General features: G+C 43.9%; 6 protein-coding genes across 6 annotated transcripts; 3 read left to right on the top strand and 3 right to left on the bottom strand.

The window, feature by feature from the left end:
* Positions 1 to 7,228: 7,228 nt before the first annotated feature.
* Positions 7,229 to 8,212, top strand: J4E83_003437 (uncharacterized protein; the record flags this gene model as incomplete). The annotated part of the gene is made up of 1 exon (XM_049330374.1): positions 7,229 to 8,212. The coding sequence occupies one exon, from the start codon at positions 7,229 to 7,231 to the stop codon at positions 8,210 to 8,212; it is 984 nt and encodes a 327-aa protein (XP_049190870.1).
* A 495-nt stretch (positions 8,213 to 8,707) lies between these two features.
* Positions 8,708 to 10,351, top strand: J4E83_003436 (uncharacterized protein; the record flags this gene model as incomplete). Its single annotated transcript, XM_049330373.1, has 1 exon — positions 8,708 to 10,351. The coding sequence occupies one exon, from the start codon at positions 8,708 to 8,710 to the stop codon at positions 10,349 to 10,351; it is 1,644 nt and encodes a 547-aa protein (XP_049190869.1).
* Positions 10,352 to 10,992: 641 nt separating this feature from the next.
* On the bottom strand, positions 10,993 to 12,021 carry J4E83_003435 (uncharacterized protein; the record flags this gene model as incomplete). Its single annotated transcript, XM_049330372.1, has 1 exon — positions 10,993 to 12,021. One exon carries the CDS (start codon positions 12,019 to 12,021, stop codon positions 10,993 to 10,995), a length of 1,029 nt encoding a protein of 342 aa, XP_049190868.1.
* A 1,671-nt stretch (positions 12,022 to 13,692) lies between these two features.
* On the top strand, positions 13,693 to 14,511 carry J4E83_003434 (uncharacterized protein; the record flags this gene model as incomplete). The annotated part of the gene is made up of 1 exon (XM_049330371.1): positions 13,693 to 14,511. The coding sequence occupies one exon, from the start codon at positions 13,693 to 13,695 to the stop codon at positions 14,509 to 14,511; it is 819 nt and encodes a 272-aa protein (XP_049190867.1).
* Positions 14,512 to 14,752: 241 nt separating this feature from the next.
* J4E83_003433 (uncharacterized protein) lies at positions 14,753 to 17,071 on the bottom strand (the record flags this gene model as incomplete). Its single annotated transcript, XM_049330370.1, has 3 exons — positions 14,753 to 16,304; positions 16,354 to 16,951; positions 17,011 to 17,071. 3 exons carry the CDS (start codon positions 17,069 to 17,071, stop codon positions 14,753 to 14,755), a joined length of 2,211 nt encoding a protein of 736 aa, XP_049190866.1.
* Positions 17,072 to 17,847: 776 nt separating this feature from the next.
* On the bottom strand, positions 17,848 to 18,825 carry J4E83_003432 (uncharacterized protein; the record flags this gene model as incomplete). Its single annotated transcript, XM_049330369.1, has 1 exon — positions 17,848 to 18,825. The coding sequence occupies one exon, from the start codon at positions 18,823 to 18,825 to the stop codon at positions 17,848 to 17,850; it is 978 nt and encodes a 325-aa protein (XP_049190865.1).
* Positions 18,826 to 21,878: the final 3,053 nt, after the last annotated feature.

Genomic DNA, 21,878 nt, shown 5'->3' with positions numbered 1-21,878 from the left:
TTATAAGCTACGCATAGAGCTAGGTAATTATTCTCTTCTTAATAGACTATTATACGTCTATAGCAAGATCTACGTTTCTAATATAGACTAATTACGTATAAAGGTCTTTAACTAAGTACACTAGTTCTTATATAGTAGAGGTTATAGTAGTAAGTATAAAACATACGCTAAGCTTATAAGGTAGTATTACTAGCTATATATAACCTATAATGTTGCCTAGTATACCTATATATATCTTATATACTAATAAACTAAGTTATATTATAAAGAGAAATAGAGACTCCTCTATCTACTACCTATACCTAACTATTACTAGAGCTCTATCTTAATAGATTATATTACCTATCTTTTTCTAAGCATAGACAACAGGCGCATATATAAGAATATTCTAGTTATTATTAATAGGCTTAGCAAGAAGAAGAAGTTTATCTCTATTATTAACTTACGTATTAATACCTTAGTAAAGGCGTTTGTTAAATTTATATAGCGCGAAGAGAGCTACCTAGAGTATATTATATTAGATTATAGACTCTAATTTACCTTCTATTTCTAGACATAACTCTATTAGAGGCTAGGTACTAAGCCTAAGCTATTAACTACCTATTACTCTAAAACTAATAAATAAACTAAGAACGCTAACGCTTTTCTTAAGTAATACTTACGCGCCTATATTAACTATAACTAAGATAACTAAGCTCTTCTATTACTAATAGCTAAGTTTAAAGCTAATACTACTATAAACGTAAGCACTAGTGTATCTGCCTTTGTTGCTATAAAAGAGTACAACTTATAGTTAGGTATTAAGCCTACATAAGCTCTTAAGGCTTACCTTACTACTCTAGCCTACTATAATTACCTTAATACTAATAAGTTTATAGAATAATTAAACAAACTCTGCTTCTACCTTAGAGAATAGATTACGTAGGCCTAGTCTAAACAAGTAGAGTACGCTAATAACTACTATTTACTAGCTTCTAAATTTAAGGTTAGCGACTACGTTATAGTAGACTTTTAGAATCTACGCACTACTTACCTAAACTAGTCTCTTAACTTTAAGAACTATAGGCTCTTTCTTATTATATAAGTTATTAATAATATAGCTTATAAAGTAGCTCTAGCTTCTAGAATACGCGCTTATAATGTCTTTTATTCTTAGTTACTCTACTACGCTAATAGCGAGCTGCTCTCTAAGCAACTATAGAATAATAAAGGCTCTATTAAACTTGCTAACTCTAATATTAATAATAATACTAATTACTCTATAGAAGCTGTTCTTAACAGCTGCGTTAATAGATAATTATTAGACTCTAAACTAGATAATTAGAAGAGCCTTCTATAGTATAAAGTCTAATAAGCTAACTACTCTAATAGACCTAATAACTTCTCTTAGAAGCTCTACATAAATCTAGTAGACTTAGCTAATCTTATTACTAAGTTCTACTACTACTAACCTAGAAAACTAGGACTCTATGCTAAATTTAGCACGCTAACTAGTAAGTAGAACCTTTTAATAATAATACTTTATTAGAATAATAATTAGAGCTTACTATAAACTACGTAAACTATTATATTATAAGTAGTTACATAACACTCTATTGCGACATGTTACTTACGTAATAGAAAGGCTACCTCTACGTATTATCTTAGTATATAATACTTAACTAGCACTAATACTTACACTATATAAACTAATACATTAGAGGCCTATAGCTTACTCTCTTACGCTATCTTCTAATAATAGAATTTTGCTGCGCTTAGTTACGCAATATTAACTTAGAGATTATAATTCTATAGACTAGTGTTAAGATAGAGGTAGCTAGATCTATAACGTTCTAAAAGTAACACGTATAGAATAACTACGCCTAAAGCAAGCTAATAATAGCAGAATATTCTATATTCTATATAGTTACTCTAGTATTCTAACGCACCTCTACTAGCGCTTAAGCGCTCTAACTAATAGCTCTAGGCCTCTAACGCGAAGAATATAAGTAGAGAATATAGAATACTAGTCTAGGTTATAATAAAAGATATAGAAGATGCTTTAGCTTATATAGCTTTCGCGAAACAGGCGTCTTCTTTATAATAAGCGCTTAGGCATAAGATTACTTTTACAACATACTAAACTAAAAAGTTATTAACTTTAGGTAAAAAGACTTAAAAAGTAATAGAACTACTCTAAAAAAGAGAGAAGATAGTATTATAGATTAAACCTATAATCTCTATCTAATTAGGCCTAGCTCTGTATTAAGTAAAGAACATTAAAACCTTACGTATATAGCTGTTTGTTTAATAACGTAGTATCTTATAAGTAATATAATCTTAACTTATATTTCTATCTATTACAAATCTACGCTAGCGCTAGAGGTTAGTGTTTAGATTACTCTAGTAGATATAGTGTAGAATCTATTACTTTAACTATAAAATCTAGACTAAAATAAATCTATACTAGTACTAGAGATTAGTATTTAGATTACTTTAGTAGATATTATATAGAACCTCTTACTCTAACTATAGAATAGAGAAAACGTAGTTTTATTATTAGTCTTATTATTACTTAGTTCTATCTCTTTATAGCGTTATCTATTCTTATACTTATTCTTTTTAATACGCTCTATAATAATTAGTAACTAGGTATAGTCTAAGTTAGATTAGAGATAGTACCTTAATTAGTAATATTTATAGCTATATAATTACTAATACTAGTTTTAGACTACGTAGAAGTAACACTTTATTTATTATACGCGTTAAACTAATAGGTATTATTAAGATCTACTTTTTTACTACTAGAACTAATTAGTAGAGTATAGTCTTAGTTTAGTCTAGTATAATCTACTCTAGAACTACTTTTAATAGTATTACTACTCTACTTTATAAGTTTATTCTAAAATTATTCTACTTACTATAGTTACTAGTATAGGTCTAATACTAGTTTTATATATAGTCTAGTATTCTTAAATAGGTAAGGTATATACTAGTAGTATATACTAAATACTTATTATTAAACTAGTTTATAAGTAGAGTATTAGAGTACTAGTCTATAATAGTTAGATTAAGAAGTAACTAAGATATATTCTAATATATCTTTTACTACGTAAACAAACTTCTTATATTTATTTTTAGTTTTATATTTAGTAAGATTAAGTGTAAATTTATTTAGACTTAACTAAGTCTAATTCTCTAATCTAGTTATCTTTTATATTTCTCTTTTTAGATAAACGTAATAGAATATAACTATATAGAAAATATAGTATCTCTATATTTAGCTATTATTATACTTACTAGTAAGATAGTTTCTAAAGCCTATATATATAAGTACACTAAGAATAATCTAGTACTAAAGATATAAACCTAGTAGCTATTTAGTGTATATATCTATATATACTAGTTTAAACCTAGTTCTATCTTTATAGTACTAATATATAATAAAGTCTACGCTTTCTATCTTAGTAAATACCTACTTAAACATCTTTTTATAAGACTTAGTAGTTTTATTATTTATAAAGGCGCAATATAGCGTATAGACTAGTATATATTATTAGTATATACTTAGTTATATTATAGAGAAACTAACGCTTATTAGCACTATATATATAGATAGTAAATATAACCTTTTATATAAAAGCTTAATATACCTACTTAAAGCTTATATTAATAAATAATTAGTAGTATATACTATTCTTAATAGAAGTAAGTTAAGACTAGAAAAAGTAAACTATAAGAAGATTATAGCTATTCTAATAGAAATATTTAATATACTATATTATGTTAGCTAGAATTAGACTAAGACCTATTTTATACTTATAAAATTATATTTATAAAGATTAGTTATATACTTTAGCTATACGCTATCTATATACTTACTAGCCTAGATTATAGTTAGTTTTTTCTTATATATAATAGCTTATATTTAATTATAGTTTACTAGTAATATATATACATTAATAATAAACTTTTTACTATTCTTTATAAGCTAGTTAATAAGGTAAGAATTCTATAAAAAGGTTACTTTATAGAATTAGTCTTAGTATATTTCTAATATAGCACACGCGTACGTACTTATACTTAATTTTAGATTATAAATTTACTATATAATCTTAGATAATTTAAAAGCTATTATCTAGAGAAGCTTAGATAAAGAAAGTAGTAGGTAATTATAAATATTATAGAATACAAGCGCTATATATAGATATCTTTTAGTTTCTACTAGAATAAATATATAAAAATAGTATATGTAGAGTCTATATAATAAGTATCTCTTAGAGAATAAATAGAGTTTCTAAGCTTCTTAGAAGTAGTTAACTACTAGATATAGTTAGATTTATCTTAGTATAGTCTATAATATATATATAGCATTACTTTTTATTACTACTATTTTACTAAACTATTATACACTTAGCTAAAAGTGTAGTTTACTAATTCTTACTAAACTAATTACGTAAGAACGTAATTTCTAGGTAGTAATATAGATTAATCTTACTAATTTAGTGCTCTCTATAGTATATACTAGGTATACGCTAGTTAATATAGACTATATACTAAGCTAGATTAGAATTTAGTATCTATAGTTATTAGTATAGACTTAGTAAGATCTATTAGATATAGAGGTAAGAGATATAATAGATAGTAACTAAGACTTATTATACGTATATATAAATTATTCTCTTATAGTATTATAGAATAGTAGATAGTAGTATTATAGTTATAACTATAAACTTTACCTCTTTAGTAGGCCTTAATATAACCTAGATAATACTTAACACTATTAGATAACACTAAAATAGATTCTAAGACTATTTACTTACCTATATACTATATCTTAAAGTATAGAGATATTATTTTTAAGTCTAATCTAGCGTAAGATATTTCTAATATTATAATTATAATAAAAGTAAGATAAATCTTATACTACTAGGCTTAACACTACGTATACTTTAATACTAGTATAGTTATAGATATAGTAATAGTACTCTATATTATAAAGTAATATATATTAGGTAAGATTCTTCTAAGTATTCTTATAGGTAGTATAATTAGTTTTCTATTATAAGAAAGTATAATACTATATATTTTATATTATAGTTAGCGTATATAGAAGAAACTAAGATAGTATCTATACTTTAGTAAGTGTAAGCGCGTCTTAGTAAGTTTTAATATCTAAAATATTAATAATATATACTATTCTATTCTTAGATATTCTAAAAAATATTAGTACTACTACTATTCTAAATATGTAAGTTATAGTAATAGGTTTTATCTAAGAATTAGATTATTTTTACCTAGATATCTATATAATAGTCTTAGAACTAGATGTATACTACTAATATATAAGACCTAGCTAAGTTATATCTAGAGTTAATATACTATAGCGTCTTTAGAATTATTACTATTAAAAGAAGTATTAGACTTATCTAATAAGAGTAAAGAATCTAGTTCTAGTATCTAGTCTTATTAGACTAAACCTAGAAGTATCTACCTTATTAGCTACTTACTAGCTCTTCTTCTTTAGAATAATTAATTACGTTTTATATAGGTATTAGTAGCTTTAGTATTAATACGCTGTTAGATACTTACTTAAAGTTAAAGTTTATTTTATTTTTAAGAATAAGTTTCTCTAAATAGATTTAAATTAAGTTAAATTCTAATATAGCTTAACTTAATAACTTTATACCTAAATAAGATAGTATACTATTTATATAAATACGCTTATTTAATATAAATATAACTAAGATAAATTACTTAGTTAAGGCTAGTATTATTATAGATAGACTATAAAATATAATACTTAATTTATAGTTATATAGTATAAACTAGCTCTAGCTTAACTAAAATAAGTCTTACTACTATAGTAATAAAAATATATAGAGTTTAGGTAACTAAGTAAAAAAGCTAAATTATAACTAAGATAAATTAAATACTAATAAGAGTAGTAAAGGTAGAGATATAAGATAGTAGACTACTAGATATAAAAGTACTACTTCTTAAAATATAGGTAGAGCTAAATATAATTACGCTAAGTATAAACTTAGTGTATACTCTAATATAGAAGTGTTAACACTATATATATATATATATACTAAGTATAAATAGAAAGTAGTAGTTATAGTAGATTAGAACTAGGTTAGAACTAAGTTAGAACTAAGTTAGAACTAAGTTAGAACTAAGTTAGAACTTAGTTAGAACTTAGTTAGAACTAATAGCTAGTTAGTCTACTAAATAGTAACTTAGTTCTATCTAACTCTATAAATAGAAGCTATATAGCTACTATAAGTAGTCTAGATATAATTAGAACTATAGCTTTACTTTCTAGACGCTATTATAATATTAGATTATAACTAAGTTAACTTTTAGTTATAGTAATAGGCTAGACTAATAGTAGTAGGCTATTATTTTATATAATATTAGCTTAATAATAATAATAGCTATATAAGTATATTTATTATAATATAATATAGAGCTACGTAGTAAAGCTAAGTACACTAAGATATAACTAAGTTAAATATAGTATATAGAGTATTAGTAAGGTAATAAAAGTATAAAACTAAAAAGCTAGCTAACCTTAGAATTTTTAAGATTAGCTTACTAGTGTTTAATTTTGTCTAATTAAAGGTTAGCTAACTAAAGTCTAGAGGTTAGCTAAACTACACTGTCTAACCTTAGTTCCTCTGTTGCAGCTCTGTAGTTGAATATTCGTGACTGCAATGCTGCGACAGCTGGGCTCACTCACCGCGCGATGGATCGAGCCGGGCCTAGTGGTACCCGTCGATGCAAGGCACGAAACGTGCGTGGTTGGAACGGCGCCGGCGCGGACGGGTCTGACGTCACAAGGGGACGAAACGCCGGCAAAACGGCAGCGATCATCGCAGACCCTCTGACGCCGCAGAAGGAACGTTAAGGATGCGGAGCAGCACGTCCGTGATAGGCTGAAGATAAAGCGATGGAACATGCTGGACAATGCCCAGCGATGAAGGCTGTTAGCAGGGATAGCTTCGACGGTCTGCGCGCACCCCGCTTCTGTCCATCTCGTCTACTGTGACCCGTAACCTCTTTATCCACTTCATCCAACGTTCCACTCATTGCTCTATTGAGCTACCATATCTTAAAACTCTCTTCTTCATACTACATGTGCTGGAAGGGTTGCAACACATAGTATCTCCTACTGACGTACTGCAATTGGCAACGTGGAACGCTCGATTCTCGTCAAGAAGCGACTGCAGTCCAGCCATCCACCATGTCGTTCAAGAGGGAGCGCGAGGAGACTCCGGACCTCCTTTCAAGACAAGATTCCCTGTCGCCGGATAACAAGCGCGTGAAAGTTGAGGTCTATCAGCTCGATTTCGGAGAACACAAAGGCCGCACCCTTGAGGACCTCTCCGACGAAGAGTTAGCAAGAATATCAGACGACGATGCCGTGGTGAACTCAAAACCTGGTCTACGTGAGGCTCTCATTCATTGGGCGAATAACATCTACAAAATCGATAGTGAATTTGGCGGCTATTACAACGGTTGCAAACTTGGTGAAGCACCAATTTCATGGATCAATTCCTGGATCTACGCCACCGGTGGGCACAAACACACTTACACCCGGATAGCCCTAAAATATCACTTCCTCGATAGAGAGCCAGAAATGCCGGGCTCAAAGTGGGTCTTCACCTATGGAAAGCACGTTGGAAAAAGCTTCGACGAGATCGACGACGACTACCTACCTGTACCATACGACCAATGGACCAAGGACCAAGGGATAGGAACCAAGCAAAATCCCAAAGACTTCGACCCCAGAAATCCCTACAGGGAAGACGGCACAAGGATCTTTGACAACCGCGGCAAAGACGATGTAGCCGACGCGCTGGTGTATAATGAGCGTATGAAGCTGAGAAAGCTTCTTCGAGATCATCCCAATGCTCCTAACTATCGCATGCCATGGTATCAGAACTACTGCAGAGGCCAACACATCAGAGATGTTGATCTCGACGAGGTTCTGCGCATCCATAACAAGCTCGACAACAAGCGAGTCTGGGGTGATGAGTACGACAAAGATCTCTGGGCTGCAGTGAAGTGGCGCGTCATTAAGCACCACCTCGTTAGATGGAACTGGAGAGGACATTGCGAGAGGGTAAACGGGAGATGCGTCTGGATTCCAGAAGATCTAGGTCCATACTTGTACCCGTCTACTGAGATTGAAGTCTCAGACGAGCCCTATATACCCCGGTTCTAGGTACGTAGTCACAATGGGAACAAAACGGCCAAGTCATTTCAGATTGGACGCGACATCAAAAGATGAGCATGGAATACGTTGCGCTACCACCTCATACGAGGGAAAAGCTGAACAGGTCTGCAGACTACACTAACATGTGTACATGCAAAGTGGGTGTGTTAACATCGATGTAGACCCCAGGGTGTTCACTTTTCCCTAGGTTGACGTGCTACAAGCGGACGCGGGCGGTGTGTCGCCGCCGTATCACGTGCCTGACACCGGCGTTTGCAGCACGCTCATTGGTTGCCTAGGTGGTCAATGAATACACAGCTTGGTAAAGCTGAAAAGTTTATCGCGAACCTTCTAACTGTCGTCACAAGCCTTTGTTACCCGCCATCCTGGCGTAACTTCGAAGAGAAGTAAGTCACCCCATGCACGTCAGTTCATCGTACGCCTTGGCTAACTGCTTTAGCAATTTGACATCGCCAACGGAACCCGCCCGGGACTTTTGTTGCGATGGATCTTCCGCCGACAGTGATCGAAGAGAAGCGGAGAAACGCGGTCACCGAGCTGTCCTTGGATATTCTTCGACCCGACCTCCGCTCGATCAACGACCTACCCGACGAGCTGCTGCTTGAGATAGCCAAACACCTTGAGGGCGACAACCCGACGCTTGGCAATCTGATTCGGACATCGCGTCGCTTCAAAGCCATCGGTGATGAGCTCCTATATCGGACGATCAGCTTGCCTCGTAACCGAGGTGACAGCGTCATCTACCTCGTGCGCACCATCGTTGAAAGACCGGAACTGAGAAGCAAGATCCGTCAACTAACGTTTTCCACGACCAGCTGGCGTATCGACAGCAATGGTGACACTGTGGTAGTCGGAAGCATATTCACCAGAACACGTCCAACGACATCTCGCGACGAGCTTGGAGCTTTGGTGCTACAAATATCTAAAAGTCTCGATAGTCTGAGCATTCTCGGAGCCGGGAACCCATTTCAGAGCATGGAAGAGATTGATTGGCGGTGCACTCTGTTACTCGGTCGGCTGAGTTCGCTAGCTGGACTGCTTCTTGCTCTTTGCGACAATCTTGACATGCTTTGTATGGGCAATTATCACAGGGACGACATAGATATACCCGCTTTCGACGTCGTTCGCTCGCTTTATGGCATCTACAGCGACTTGATGCAGCTACCACCAAGCCGCTGGTCGGACTTCAAGCAATTCCACAACGTTAAGCGCCTGAGAGTCTCCGGTTTGAGCATCGACATACTGAGATTCCCATTCATCTCCCTCCAAGTCCTCGAGATCGACTTCTCGTGGGAGTACTTTAGTGAGGATCTGCCCACTCCGGAGCATGTCTTCTTCGGCAACAAATCAACTCGGTGCTTTTTACCCCGCTGTGCCAGCCTCCATTCACTCATCATACGAAGCGACTGGAATGAGCTAAACGATAACGCCCATATGAGTCATGGCTACCAGCTTCCTATCCTGCTACAAGACTTCGCTGGATCTACCATCACCCGTCTGGAGATACTGTTTGTGAGGAGCCCGACTGTTGTCAAGCAGTGGCTGGGTACTTTCGAGCATATCGCGCGTGCTCTGAGTGAGGACACAAACGTATCTGCAAGCTTACAATTCATCAAAATCGACTACGAGGAGTCTGATCACTTCGATCCCAGGCGTTGTTTCGGTGGTTGTACGAACCTGCACAGCTTCAGCTCATTCCGCAAGTTGACGAAGATGGAGGTTCTGCAAGGTGTACTTGTATTCGAGGCCCGCAATACGTTCGGTGAGTTGCACTACTTTAGCGGTGTTATACCTCCTCCAAGCCTCGAGTCACTCACCGTAATATGTCCTACCAAGGCTATTCTTACATGGCTCAACATGATAGTCGAGCGCAAGACGGAGGTGCCAGCCCTGAATAAGATCGTGCTTTTGTGCAGATGTGGCTACGGTGCTGGACTTAAGGAGTTCGAAGGCGACGTCTCGATATACGTTTTCGCGCAGCTAAACGACCTTGGTATCGATGTGCGTGTGGTTGAAGAGACACCAGGAGCATTCGCGGCTCTAGCTCGGAAGGAAGGCTCAGTGTGGGAGGCGGACTGGGCCGAAGATGGATGGGTGGATGGGTTGTTCGGTCAGGATCAGGGTTGAAGAACTAGCCTTCGACACTCTGGTTTGTGATATTGGTGTCACATCGCGCACACTTGTTTCTTATCCGGGTAAACACGGAGCAGACCTGAATTCTCTTTTTAAAATGTCTGAAATCTCACGATACCTTTACGAGCTCGATCGTCGCTCCCGCGCTCCGCACTGTAGGTGTCAAGCATGTTTTACTGAGGCGTGCGGCTAGTAAATTTGCAAGTGTAGTGATCATACGTTGGGTAATCACCGGTGTTTATAGTCGTCTAGATGTATTGTAACCCCATGACGTTGTATTGCGACCACCTGTCCATCTTCTTCACGGTCAGTCATCCCCAAAAGTAACGCAGAAAAACTTACATTCACTACTTCAATACTTGCTGCATCAGCCTGACTAAATCGTGTTGACAATCGTATAGTTCATTAAAATGAGTATATAAGAGCAAGTGGGTATCGTGAAGAAATCGTCTAAGTCTAGTGTAGCCCTCTACCAGTATCAAAAAGATCGTAAAACAAAAGAAATGCAGTGTATCCTCGACAGTACGGGGAAGCTCGGACCAAGCCTCGCGGCTCGGCACCCGAGGATTGTGTAGTGTATTGGCGTCAATGGTCGTCAAGTAATGGCCTCTTGCCCTCGGCCCGTCCGCATGTGTTCAACACATCGCCCCGCTATCCCTCCCGTATAGCACCTTTGCACTTCTCTCGCTCAGAGTATCCGGCTCAACGCTGATCTGGATATCCGTCTTCTTCATCACATTCCCCATCGGAAGCGCTGTTGTACCATCGTTGTCCATACGGAGATGCGCCGAGTGACCAAATCGAGAATTCCGTGTAAGATCTCCTGTGTCGTCCTTCAAGGCCGCGCTTCCGGATATATCGTGCGATTCAGCATTCGCATCGAAGCCCCTCGTCGCGAATGCGATAAGTTGATTGAGGACCTCGAATTCGAGCTTGAGCTTGATGGCGTATGCGAGTGTCTTCCAGCTGGTTTGGATTTCGTACAGGCCGATGTACTGTAGGACCAGGATCGTGACGTCGAGCAAGATGACCACCGTGTTGACGATGATAAGATGGTTGAAGACCCGCTTGGCGTGTGGGCCTCGGAAGGCGGCCGAGCTGCGCATGAGAGCGAAGGTGCGATAGATATAGAGGCCGCTTATGAGGCACTCTTGGAAGACGAACCAGGTAACCTGGAAGATCTCCCACTTCTCGTAGATCTGTAGCCACCTCTTGGGATTCGGTGAATTCGAGCCAGCAAAAAGCGCAGTCGCCCCTCCTTGCACGATTATGCAGGCTGCTATAATCATGCAGAGTAACCACCAATCTCTCTTTCCAGAACTGATGAGGTGTAGTCGTGACCAGAGTACGATGGATTGGCCAGTGATCATGAGCATACCCCCGCCACAGGCCAAGGCGATCTCCAGCGGGGCCGAGTCGGATATCCCATAGTTGCGGATGAAGTACCCAAAGGCATGTATGGCGATACCGACCGAGGCTGCGATGAGCGTATAAAAGTACACGCCGTGATAGGTGCGAAAGAGGCGGAAGATCTTGACGAAGACCTCGAGGGTATGGGAGACGGCGAGGGCGAGGAAGACGATGACGACAAGAGAGGTTTTGTGAGACAGCGTATGGTTCGTGGTCATACCCTCCACCCGGTCGGACATTTGTTGGGAAGCCATTGTCGGCGTTGGGTGCGATATTGTCCTGTGATGTGGTTGGCTTCAGTTACGAGGTCGCCGAACGCCAGTTGCGAGCAGGGAACGGCGCGCAGTCTCCTCTTCAAGGGACGTAAGATCACTCTTCCTGGAGCTGACGCCACAAGTAGTCTGCCTCATTTTACAGTCAACCAGCCGCCAAGAAACTCTGCACCTCTCAATTCACTACCCTGCATCCTGGTTCCTGGTTAGGCAATAATCTTCACTGGTCGCAAACGCGATCTACGTCAACTCGGCAGGGCACAGACATTCAGAAACGTGTCCCCGTGACCCAAATGAAGAGACTAAAACGCAGCCTTGTTTCCGAAACGCGGTAGGGAACGTGGCGGGCTACAAGAATTGTCGGGGCTGGCCCCGCGGGGGAGATGTCACCCTGCTAAAGGAAATGAGACAGAGGCCTAAAACTGCGTATATCCTTGTAGCCGTAGAGCAACGGCAACGTTATACCGCTCGCGTCAGGTGAACGTTGCTTGACATCGCGCGCAATCGGATGGTGTTGTTGTTAAGGTTGAATGAGCTTGAAGACACAGACCTCGAATGCGTTCTCCGGCAAAGGGTTTCTATGATGTTGTTCACGTCGCGCTAGGTGACAAGCCTGGCGAGCAGCGCTCTGATCAGGTCGGGCGGGTTGAGAATGCGATGTGAATAACTATGAGCCCAGGTTTACCGCGTGTTGCAGGATAGTCAAAGATACGCTCGCACGACGTGAATGGAAGGATTGGTGGTGAAAGAGCGCCGCTCGGTAGATGGGCGGAAAGTGGCCGCGCCACGTTCTCGTGAGGGCTGGAAAGTCGAGCTAGGCACGTCATCGAGAGCACGTGCGCACGCGTTTCCGACCGGGCGAGGTCACATACCGGGCCCCGCTTAAACACCACTGGGCGTCTCATCTCCCCCATCCTTAATTGTCATCAAGCGCACTTCTTTGAGAACTTTCGTTACCCGTACCATCAGCCACGCATCGATATATGGCTTTCGATCGGTTCCGTTTGAAAACTTCCGATCTTCACGCGTGAGTCTTTTGCTGGGCACAAAGACCGATGAGTTTCATCCGGCTCATTCATGAGACAGCTCATAAGCTCTAGTTAAGAATGGTCCACGCGTGTGGCCAGAACAGAAGACCGTGCCGCTGTGTTAATCGCGCTCGCGAGCGAAGCTAAGTACCTCTGGATGCGATGGCCGTCGCGCATCGTAGCGGCATCATCTCCATGTCGAGTGATGCAGTACACAACAGTGAAGGCTGGAATGCAGAGTTTCGTCTCCATGGTAACGAGTCTGCTACGCAAATGAGACCGTCCAGCGCCATCGAGGACCAGATCGTTGGTCTCTACATCATCATTCACCATCAGAACCCAGACTCCCTTATGCGCATAGTGATCTGGGTTGATTCACTCCGCTCTACCTACTGATGATCTCTACCAGAGTACTAAATTTCATCCACTCACATCCGATAGTTTCACTCTTTTCAGGCACGAGTCACTGGCAGCGATAGGACACTGTTGTAGGTTTACAAGTCGTCTAGACGAGCATTTAACCCTTCTCGCTTGCTCTCTATCGTATTGACACCACTTGCAACTTCGGCAACATCAAGCTTCGACATCCGATTTGACAAGAGCTCATTCGATACAAGCCACCGCGATGTCTACTACCTCAGAACAGTCCAAGGGCAGCCGCCCTACGAAGAGCAATAACTTCCGTCGCCGTAACGGTCCCAACACAAAGGCCTACGTCAATACCCTCTCGCCCGCCGGCCAAGTCAACAAAGTCTTGACAGACATGGCAAACCTGAACGGCGGCAACCACCTCCGCAACTGGTCAGCTTCCGCGCGCAAGGAGCTAGCCCCTAACATCACCATCAAAGTGGAGGTTTTAGACCCCAACGGCAACAAAGTGAACGTCAACATGCCCAAGCTAGCCTTCTTCGCTGCTTCATCGGCTTTCCGCCAACACTTAGAGGCTAACCCAGATGATACCTGGGTCAAATTCTGCCACAAGGACGTCTCTCTCAACTCCATGCGGACGATCGCTAAGTGGCTGCGGACAATCTGTACTGACCAGCAGTACACTGATATCCCCATACCCAAAGACGACAAGGAGGGTCTAGAGCTGTGTCTTGCTGCGCAGGTGCTGGGAATGACGCAATACACGTCTCAGATCATCAAAGGTTACATATGCGGCCTCATCTGCCGTCCCGTGGAAGCAGAGGAATTGGTCCTGGTGGCTGAGCTAACGCGCAAGGAAACGGTAGAAGATCCTATCGTGGACGCTTTGGCCAACTATGTCGCTTATCTGTGTCGGTACCATCTGGTCAGCAGGGACATAGAAGACCAATATCTGGTCGCGCTTGCCGGGGCAAAATGTGCGAAGCTGTTGGATGCCGTGAAAGACGACAAAATTCGAGCTATTGCGCAGAACGGATGGCAGGCTATATGCCGTCAGCCACTGGCGCAGTCTTAGACTCATCACTAGTTTCATCGAAGTAGACTTAGAATAGTTTGATAAAGCTTCTGTTTTCGTTACCATTGGCTATACATTCGTAACCAAGATATGGCAGCCAACGTGATAACGCCAGGCGATAGCAAGTGTGAGCAATGACCAGTATTGCGTAAGATCGAACAAGCACCCATATTCTTCGCAGTGTACCGCGTTGCCGCAATCAAGATAATAATTCGATTAAAGTACTATTAGACTAACGTACTTAGACCTTGTTCAGCCAAATGAGCTTACTCTGGTAGTCGCCCATTGGCCACGCGATGTTGAGCCCACCGTTCATGTAAGTAGCCCCGCTATAGGTGGCATTGTCCAGATCGTTACTATACCTCGCCTTAGGATCCAAGCCCTGTAGTCTAAGCGGGGGTGCTGCCGGCTTGATCATGTATTGTTGCTGGAACGCAAAGACTATGCTCTGGTTTCCTTCTGCACTGACGAATTGCACACCAGGCCAGTTGCTGCTGTCGGGATGCGCAAGGCGGTAGAAATCACCGGAGATGACAACGGGGTTCACCGCCTTGGCTTGGGCCATGATGGAAGGCACGGCAGAAGCTTCCTCTGGGGAGAGTTCGGACGGGTTGAGTTCGAGACCGAAGGAGCCGCACATCATGGCGACGTGACCACGGTATTCGATGCTGATGTTGCGATGGGTAAGGCCATTGGGAACTGCAGATATGTGGCAACCCATTGCGGAGGGCGGGTAGACCAGTGATGTGCCCATTTGGATCGTGAGACGGTTTGAAGCATCGGTGTTATCACTGGTCCAGTGCTGAGGCCAGTAGTGTAGAAGACCAGGGTCAAATCGGCCTCCACCTGATGCACAACCCTCCCAGAGTACATCAGGATAGCTCGTTGTGAGGTTGTCGATAACACGGTACAGACCGAGGATGTAGGTGTAGTCATCAGATGGGCGGGCAAGCTCATGCATGCCACGGTTGTTGTCCCATTTGACGTATTGGACGTTGGCGGAATCGAGTACACGAGAAATCGAGCTGATGATGTAGTCCTGGACTTCCGGCAATCCTACGTTTAGAACCAACTGGTTTCGCGTCAACGTCCTTTGGTGCTTTCCAGCATGCAGGACCCAGTCGGGGTGCTCATGGTACAAGGTCGAATTGGGGTTTACCATCTCTGGTTCTACCCAGATACCAAATTGTAAAGGCGTGGACGACGCATTCAACACCGTGAAGTTATTGACTTGCTCCACGTACGGGCCCAGACCATCGGGGAACTTTGCCGGGTTGGGCGTCCAGTCTCCAAGACCCATAGTATCATTGTTGCGTGGGTATTCGACACCAAACCAGCCATCGTCCATCACGAACAGTTCAATTCCAAGCTCTTCCGCCTCGCCGGCCAGGCTGACAAGGGACGTTTCGTTGATATCGAAACTCAGCCCCTCCCACGAGTTGAGCAGAATGGGGCGGGTTTGGTCCGTGAACTTGTGTCGAGAGAGGTGATTGCGATAGAGATCATGGAATGAGCGCGACACGCCACCAACACCCTGAGAGGAGTACACACCAACAGCTTCGGGAGACTGGAACATCTCCCCTGGTGCCACGCGAATGCTGGAATGAAGCGGGTTAAGGCCCATGAGAACGCGCACATAGCCGTTGGAGAAGCGCTGTGCTGTAGCTTCAAAGCTACCAGTCCACACTAAACTGATGCCCCAAGCCTCTCCGCTAGATTCGGTGGTGGTTGGCGAAACCAACGCGAAGAAAGGGTTGTGAAGATGAGATGCATATCCTGCGGTACTTCGGAATCTGATAGATGTCAGTATTTATACAGCAACGCCTAGGCATATCAACTCACGAAGTCTCGCCATAATCGATCTTCCTCCTCACGGTCTGGAACTCATGCGACCAATCACCGTGGGGCTCAATCATCTCGAGGTCGAGATTGGGGAAGTCGGTGCTAAAGCTCGACGCTCTCTCGATGACGATATCAGCAGTACCGTTGTTCGCAATGCTGAAGCTACGTGCAATAGCGTTGTACTTGGGGAAGATTGAGTACATCAATGCAGCGGAAACATCCGACACGTTGTCGTACATGTGCACGGTTACCGTCGTGACATCGCCAGCTTCTCCATAAGTCGCAGGTAGTCCTGGCAGAGAAGGCTTTCCTTGCACAATGTCGTGGGATTGGTAGCGGAAAGCGGATATCGTGTCGCCATCGGCGTGTTCGATATGGATAGCTGGTAAACGGAAGTCACCGCGGCCAATATCGGGAAACTCGCGACGCTCGTTGCCTATCTCGCCAGCTACCCACCCGGATGGTAGGATGTAGGCTGGTGGTGTGAAGTCGTCGGTTGGTCCTCCAAAGTGATCTGAGATGAGGTCGCCAGACTCAGTATCAACGTGGAACAGGTATGACATGCCGTCGGCGGCAAGTGTGAAGTTCGTGCCAGATGCTTGAACAGCTGCCTCGAATTAGCGACTGCCTCTATTGTAACCCACAGCTATATCTTACCATCTTGCGCCACGACAACGCTGGCCAAAAGGCTCAACGCGAGACCCTTCATTGCAATCATTGCTAGATCTTACAGGTGAGCAATGCATCACGAAATTTCGTCAAGGTACCTGCTTAAGTACACTCCCAACCACCCTGGTCGCATGCCTAGCTTACATCGGGGATGCAGTGGACTGATCATCGTGAGGGGAAGTGGGGAGGGTCCGGGGTCGACAGACAAGCTCTTCTGCCATGGAACTCTGCGTAAATTGCAGTGATTGGGCCAGCTGCGGAAGTCGGCGGATAGTATGCCGGATGGAGAAGGGACGGGGCGACTCTGGGTCGGTGCGACGTTTAGCCGCGGTTGATGTCGTCAACGGTCCCATAGAAGGCTGCAGCTGCCATCGCTCATCAGGTACACTAGCACAACGTTGAGCGGAAAACTACAGGAAAACGATATGGTTGCCGCAGAAAAGCCGTTCAAGTAGCGTCAGCACCTCATTCTAGGGAAAGGCTAGACACCCTAGAGCCTACATTAACGAGGAAAGCTGCAATACACGGCCCAAGGTCAATGTAGGCTCCAGGGTATCCAATTTTTCCTTGAATGAGGTGCCAGCTGCTGGAGAACATGGCACGGGTGCAAATCTCGGGATGTATGCTCGAGGCTAGAGCGCCCAGCTGTCAGTGCTGTACAAGGGCCAAAGTCGTGATGCATGCTATTAAACTATACTGACGCTGGATAAGCTTTTGCTCGAACGCTTGACTCGTCAACCCACAAACCCGTCTTGCGATCTATCTCTGATATGTCTTCCGCAAGATGAGAGCCATCACCCATAGCCTGATTCTTAGCTAGGGCTCTCATACACCAGGCATGCCCAACCACGCTCTGACCTGTGGGACGCCTCTTGGAAGGAAGTAAACAGTCCATAACGCTGCAAAGGCAACCAATAGGCCCGTGAACTTCTCAAACCAAGTGTGAAAGTAGGCGGCCGTCATGAGGAGCATCCACCACATCAGTGCGGCGACACCAAGCGCGAACTTGACGCCACGCGCAGTAGCCTCGCCCTCAGACTTGACGAGGTCTTTCTCCACTGCAACGCTCGCAACTTTGCCATCGGGCAAGGTGATGAGCCTTCCATCCCTCAGTCCCTCTACACGCGTCAACGCAGGCAGAAACTCCAGCCACAGGAGTGACGAGCCAAGTATGAGCAAGAAGACGTGTCCAGAGATATCGTGTCCGCCCTTCCATGTTCCACCAACGGCCTTGCACGTCGCCGCGGTAATGTACTCTCTCGTGGTGCTCATTTCCTCTCTCGCCTCCGGGTCCCTGATGATTTCGCACTGGCCTCCCGTGAACCTGAACCCGCGATCAATCAGCGGCGGCCCAAAGCACCACTGCGTCATGAAGCACCACCATGTTGTCACGACGCCATATCGCATCACCGCTCGGATGCGTCTCGCGCTGGCACCCTGACCGAATCCAGGGTGAAAGGTGACGAAGACGGCGAACGCGAGCGTCGTCCAGAACCATCCTTGCTTGACAAAGTATACGTTGAAGATGTTCTTCTTCTGCGCAAAGTACGAGGGCGCGAATTCGGCGGGGTGGGACTGGAGGACAGCGGAGTAGGGCGCACTGCGGTTTGACGGCGATATTATGCTGAAAACGCTACCCATGAGGAGCGTCAATGGGTAGATGGCGATGAGCTGCGCCTCGAGGCGGGTGGGGAGAAACGGCGAGCGTCGCGCGGACGGAGAGCGGACGGTACCGCTGGGCATACCGGCTGTGATGGGAGCCCCATTGCTGATGTCGGTGTCGGCTTTTCGACGCGTTGCCATGGTTGTTGTGGACGGGGGATGGGCTCTGTTGAGCTGGAGGGTAAGGGCGTGGCAGTTCCCACCTGGGCACGAAGCGAAACTCGCGAACAATGACGTTGTTTGGTTTTGGCGGCTGAGCCAGGCGCGACACCCTAGCCCTATTCGGCCTGCCACCGCCAGCATCTCCACAATGACAGCACTCATGCAAGAAAAAAACCTGAATAGGTCTGCAGACTACATTAAGATGGAAACATGCAAAGTAGCTGAGCTCAACCCAATGTAGGCCCCAGGGTGTTTAAGTTTTACATTGGTTGACGTGGGTCTCTTGTCTATCCCCAGGGCTTCCCAGGCTCGGTTAAAAGACGTCAGCACAGCAAGAGCTCACTACCGGGAGACGGTATAGCACAGACTCAAGTTCGTGTCTCCCAGGTGGTATCCGAGCTGGACAGGGAGCCATCAACTCTCAATAAATCTCGGTGGATCGGTGACAGGGGCGTGCAGTAATCAACTACTGGCGAACCGAGTGACATGCTCAATTAGAATACACCGAGCCCTGGCAATCTGATAGTAAGTCACGGAGGCGATACTGTTGATTGCATGATTTTCAGTCAAGTCGTCGAAATGTTGAACTACGTAGGTAAACTAGACAAGGCGAAATTCACCGTGAAACACCTCCACAATCACATTTCACTGTAGTTGCCTAGTTCCGCTCACCGCATGTCACTTATGGCTCTCTCGAAGGTCAGTCCATTCTCCCCACTTCCTTCAAGTCGCCCACATGGAGTCAGTAGTCGCCGTCCGCACGAACGAAGGCAGCCCAGCAGCGCAGTCTGCTCTGGCCGTACTCGCAGCCACTCTAAACATCAACGAGAACGCGCTGAAGACGGCTCTCAATGGTGCATTCGACCTACTGCCGGCGGCCGCAGGTAACACAATGCTTGCGCTGCAGATGAGCTTTCAGCGGCTGTCGTACCACATTGACAGCAAGGCTTTGGTCGAGATTATCATGACATTTCGACGAGCATTCGGCGGCGTTCTGAGTATGGAACGAGGTCAGTGTTACAGAGAGTCCAATATGGTTCCACGCTGACAGAACCTCTCAGTCAAGTATGCGACACCCGCCCGGGCAACTTACAGTCAAGTCCATGGGCCGTATTCAAATCAAACCGTACATATCGGTCCTCCGCAGTACTCTGCCCCAGGTTTTCGATCATCCGGCGAGCCTTTTGGCCAACACTATAACTTCCCGGTAGCAGCACGCTACCAAACTCAGAATTATCCACTGCCGTGGGGCTCAGGCTATAATGATAACGCCCTAAGGAACGCGTCACAGCCAGGTGTGATGTCGACGAACCACATATCTCCTGTCTCCCCAGGTTACCAAGGTCCTATAATGGCTAGCCAGAGGAACGAGGCGCCCTCGGTACTTCCAGGAGGTCCATATTTCGGTCGGTATCAGTGAGTGATACGAGAGTTTGGCCCATTCGTGCAAGACGTAGCGGAAGGCTGGTTGTGATGACACATTCGTGGTATTCTGTACGAACAAGCTAGTCGGGTTGCAATGTTTCATGAATTCTTCGCCTTTGGTCGGTAGGCTGCCTAGTTCTTGATTCCTTAGCCATGATACCGACCGTGAATGTAACTTCATTACCAGCGTTTAGTATAGTCTACACAATAGTTAGCTTGCTCAGATAGTAGGTGGTCAACTCCTCTGTACGTGCGGAACAAGCAAACGTACTCGTATTGTTACATAAAGAAGGAATATACACGCGTGAGCCGAGGAACAATAAGGTCACATCGTCTTTGAATAGCTAAGGGGTGTTTGACTCAACTATTCCTGCCTTCACCTGGTATATACACTCAGAAGAGTGTCGTACTCACGGTCGATTCTGGCTCACTTTTCATAGCTTCAGTGTCTATAAGTTCTCTTTCTTACCATCGTCTTCCCTCTGCAACCTCAAACTTATAACGAATAATCATCATATACAGTATCATGGCCAATAACTCGAACTCTAACAGCCCCAATCACGAAGAACCTTCTGGTAGTGCTGGATATCGCCCCCTGAAATACCTGGACGAATCTCTGTTCCCCAACAACGACGGGGACTTTGCACCTTCATTCATGCAGCCACATGGACCAGCCAGTCGCCTACACACTCGACGTAAGCCATTATAACGATACTGTAGTCTTCAATCTAATTTTCATGCGTAGCCCCAGCGGCAAATCCACCCCCATGGGAAGACCCGGCTCAGGCTTGGCGGTACGTGGATGACGACAGGGTATGGACCGGCGAGGCCTTCGTAGTTTCCCGTCGTACTCGGCCGGATACAAGGACAGCCAGGGCCAATCCGCATACCTCTGGATCTTCAACTGCAGCTGCAGCTCCACAAAACCCTAGGCAAAGCCAAGCACCGAGGGGCCTACATAGTCCTGGTGTCTTTGACTTCACTGGACAGCCGCAAGCTCCAGTAGATCTTCAGAAGCGTGAGCCAGGCAGTAAGATGACTCAAAACACCTTGGTAGTCTTCCCGCTAAATCATTATTTCGCAGCCTTCCCGATTCCAGTTCCTGGTAGCCGTGATAGTGCCGTGCGAGGTACACCTGTGGCTCCTCGAAAGACCGTGAAAGCCCCATCACCTAGCAGCAATGGTGAATTCGTGTTCACCGGCTGGAACGATGAAGCCAAGCGAGAGCTCTTCATGTGGAAAGTAAAGCGCAAGAAGGGCTACCCTTTCTTTTTGCATCTATTTCCTGGTGAGACTGCGGAGTCACTACACGAGGCGTTCAAGTTGTACAAAAATGAAGGAGAGCGTTTGTTGAACGGATAAGGGTGCGCAGGACCGGTGTTGTTTGGATTTGGGTAGGACGTATACGTATTCGTTGGACGAACGGAGGACATTGATGCGATTTGGGATGCTGGCTTCACGTCAGTGAACTTGTTGGATTGAATGGGTAATATAGCGCTGTGCCCCATCAGGCCATAGTATGAGGATACGTCGGAAAGGCGATAATGTTTTGCATATCGTCGCGTCCGAACAGGAAACGACTCCAAGCCCAAGTCCGCGACGCAGAT

The sequence above is a fragment of the Alternaria metachromatica genome, assembly GCF_023757995.1.
Source record: "Alternaria metachromatica strain BMP 0045 chromosome Unknown scaffold_5, whole genome shotgun sequence".
NCBI lineage: Eukaryota > Fungi > Ascomycota > Dothideomycetes > Pleosporales > Pleosporaceae > Alternaria > Alternaria metachromatica.
This window is presented reverse-complemented; position numbering and strand designations above follow the sequence as displayed.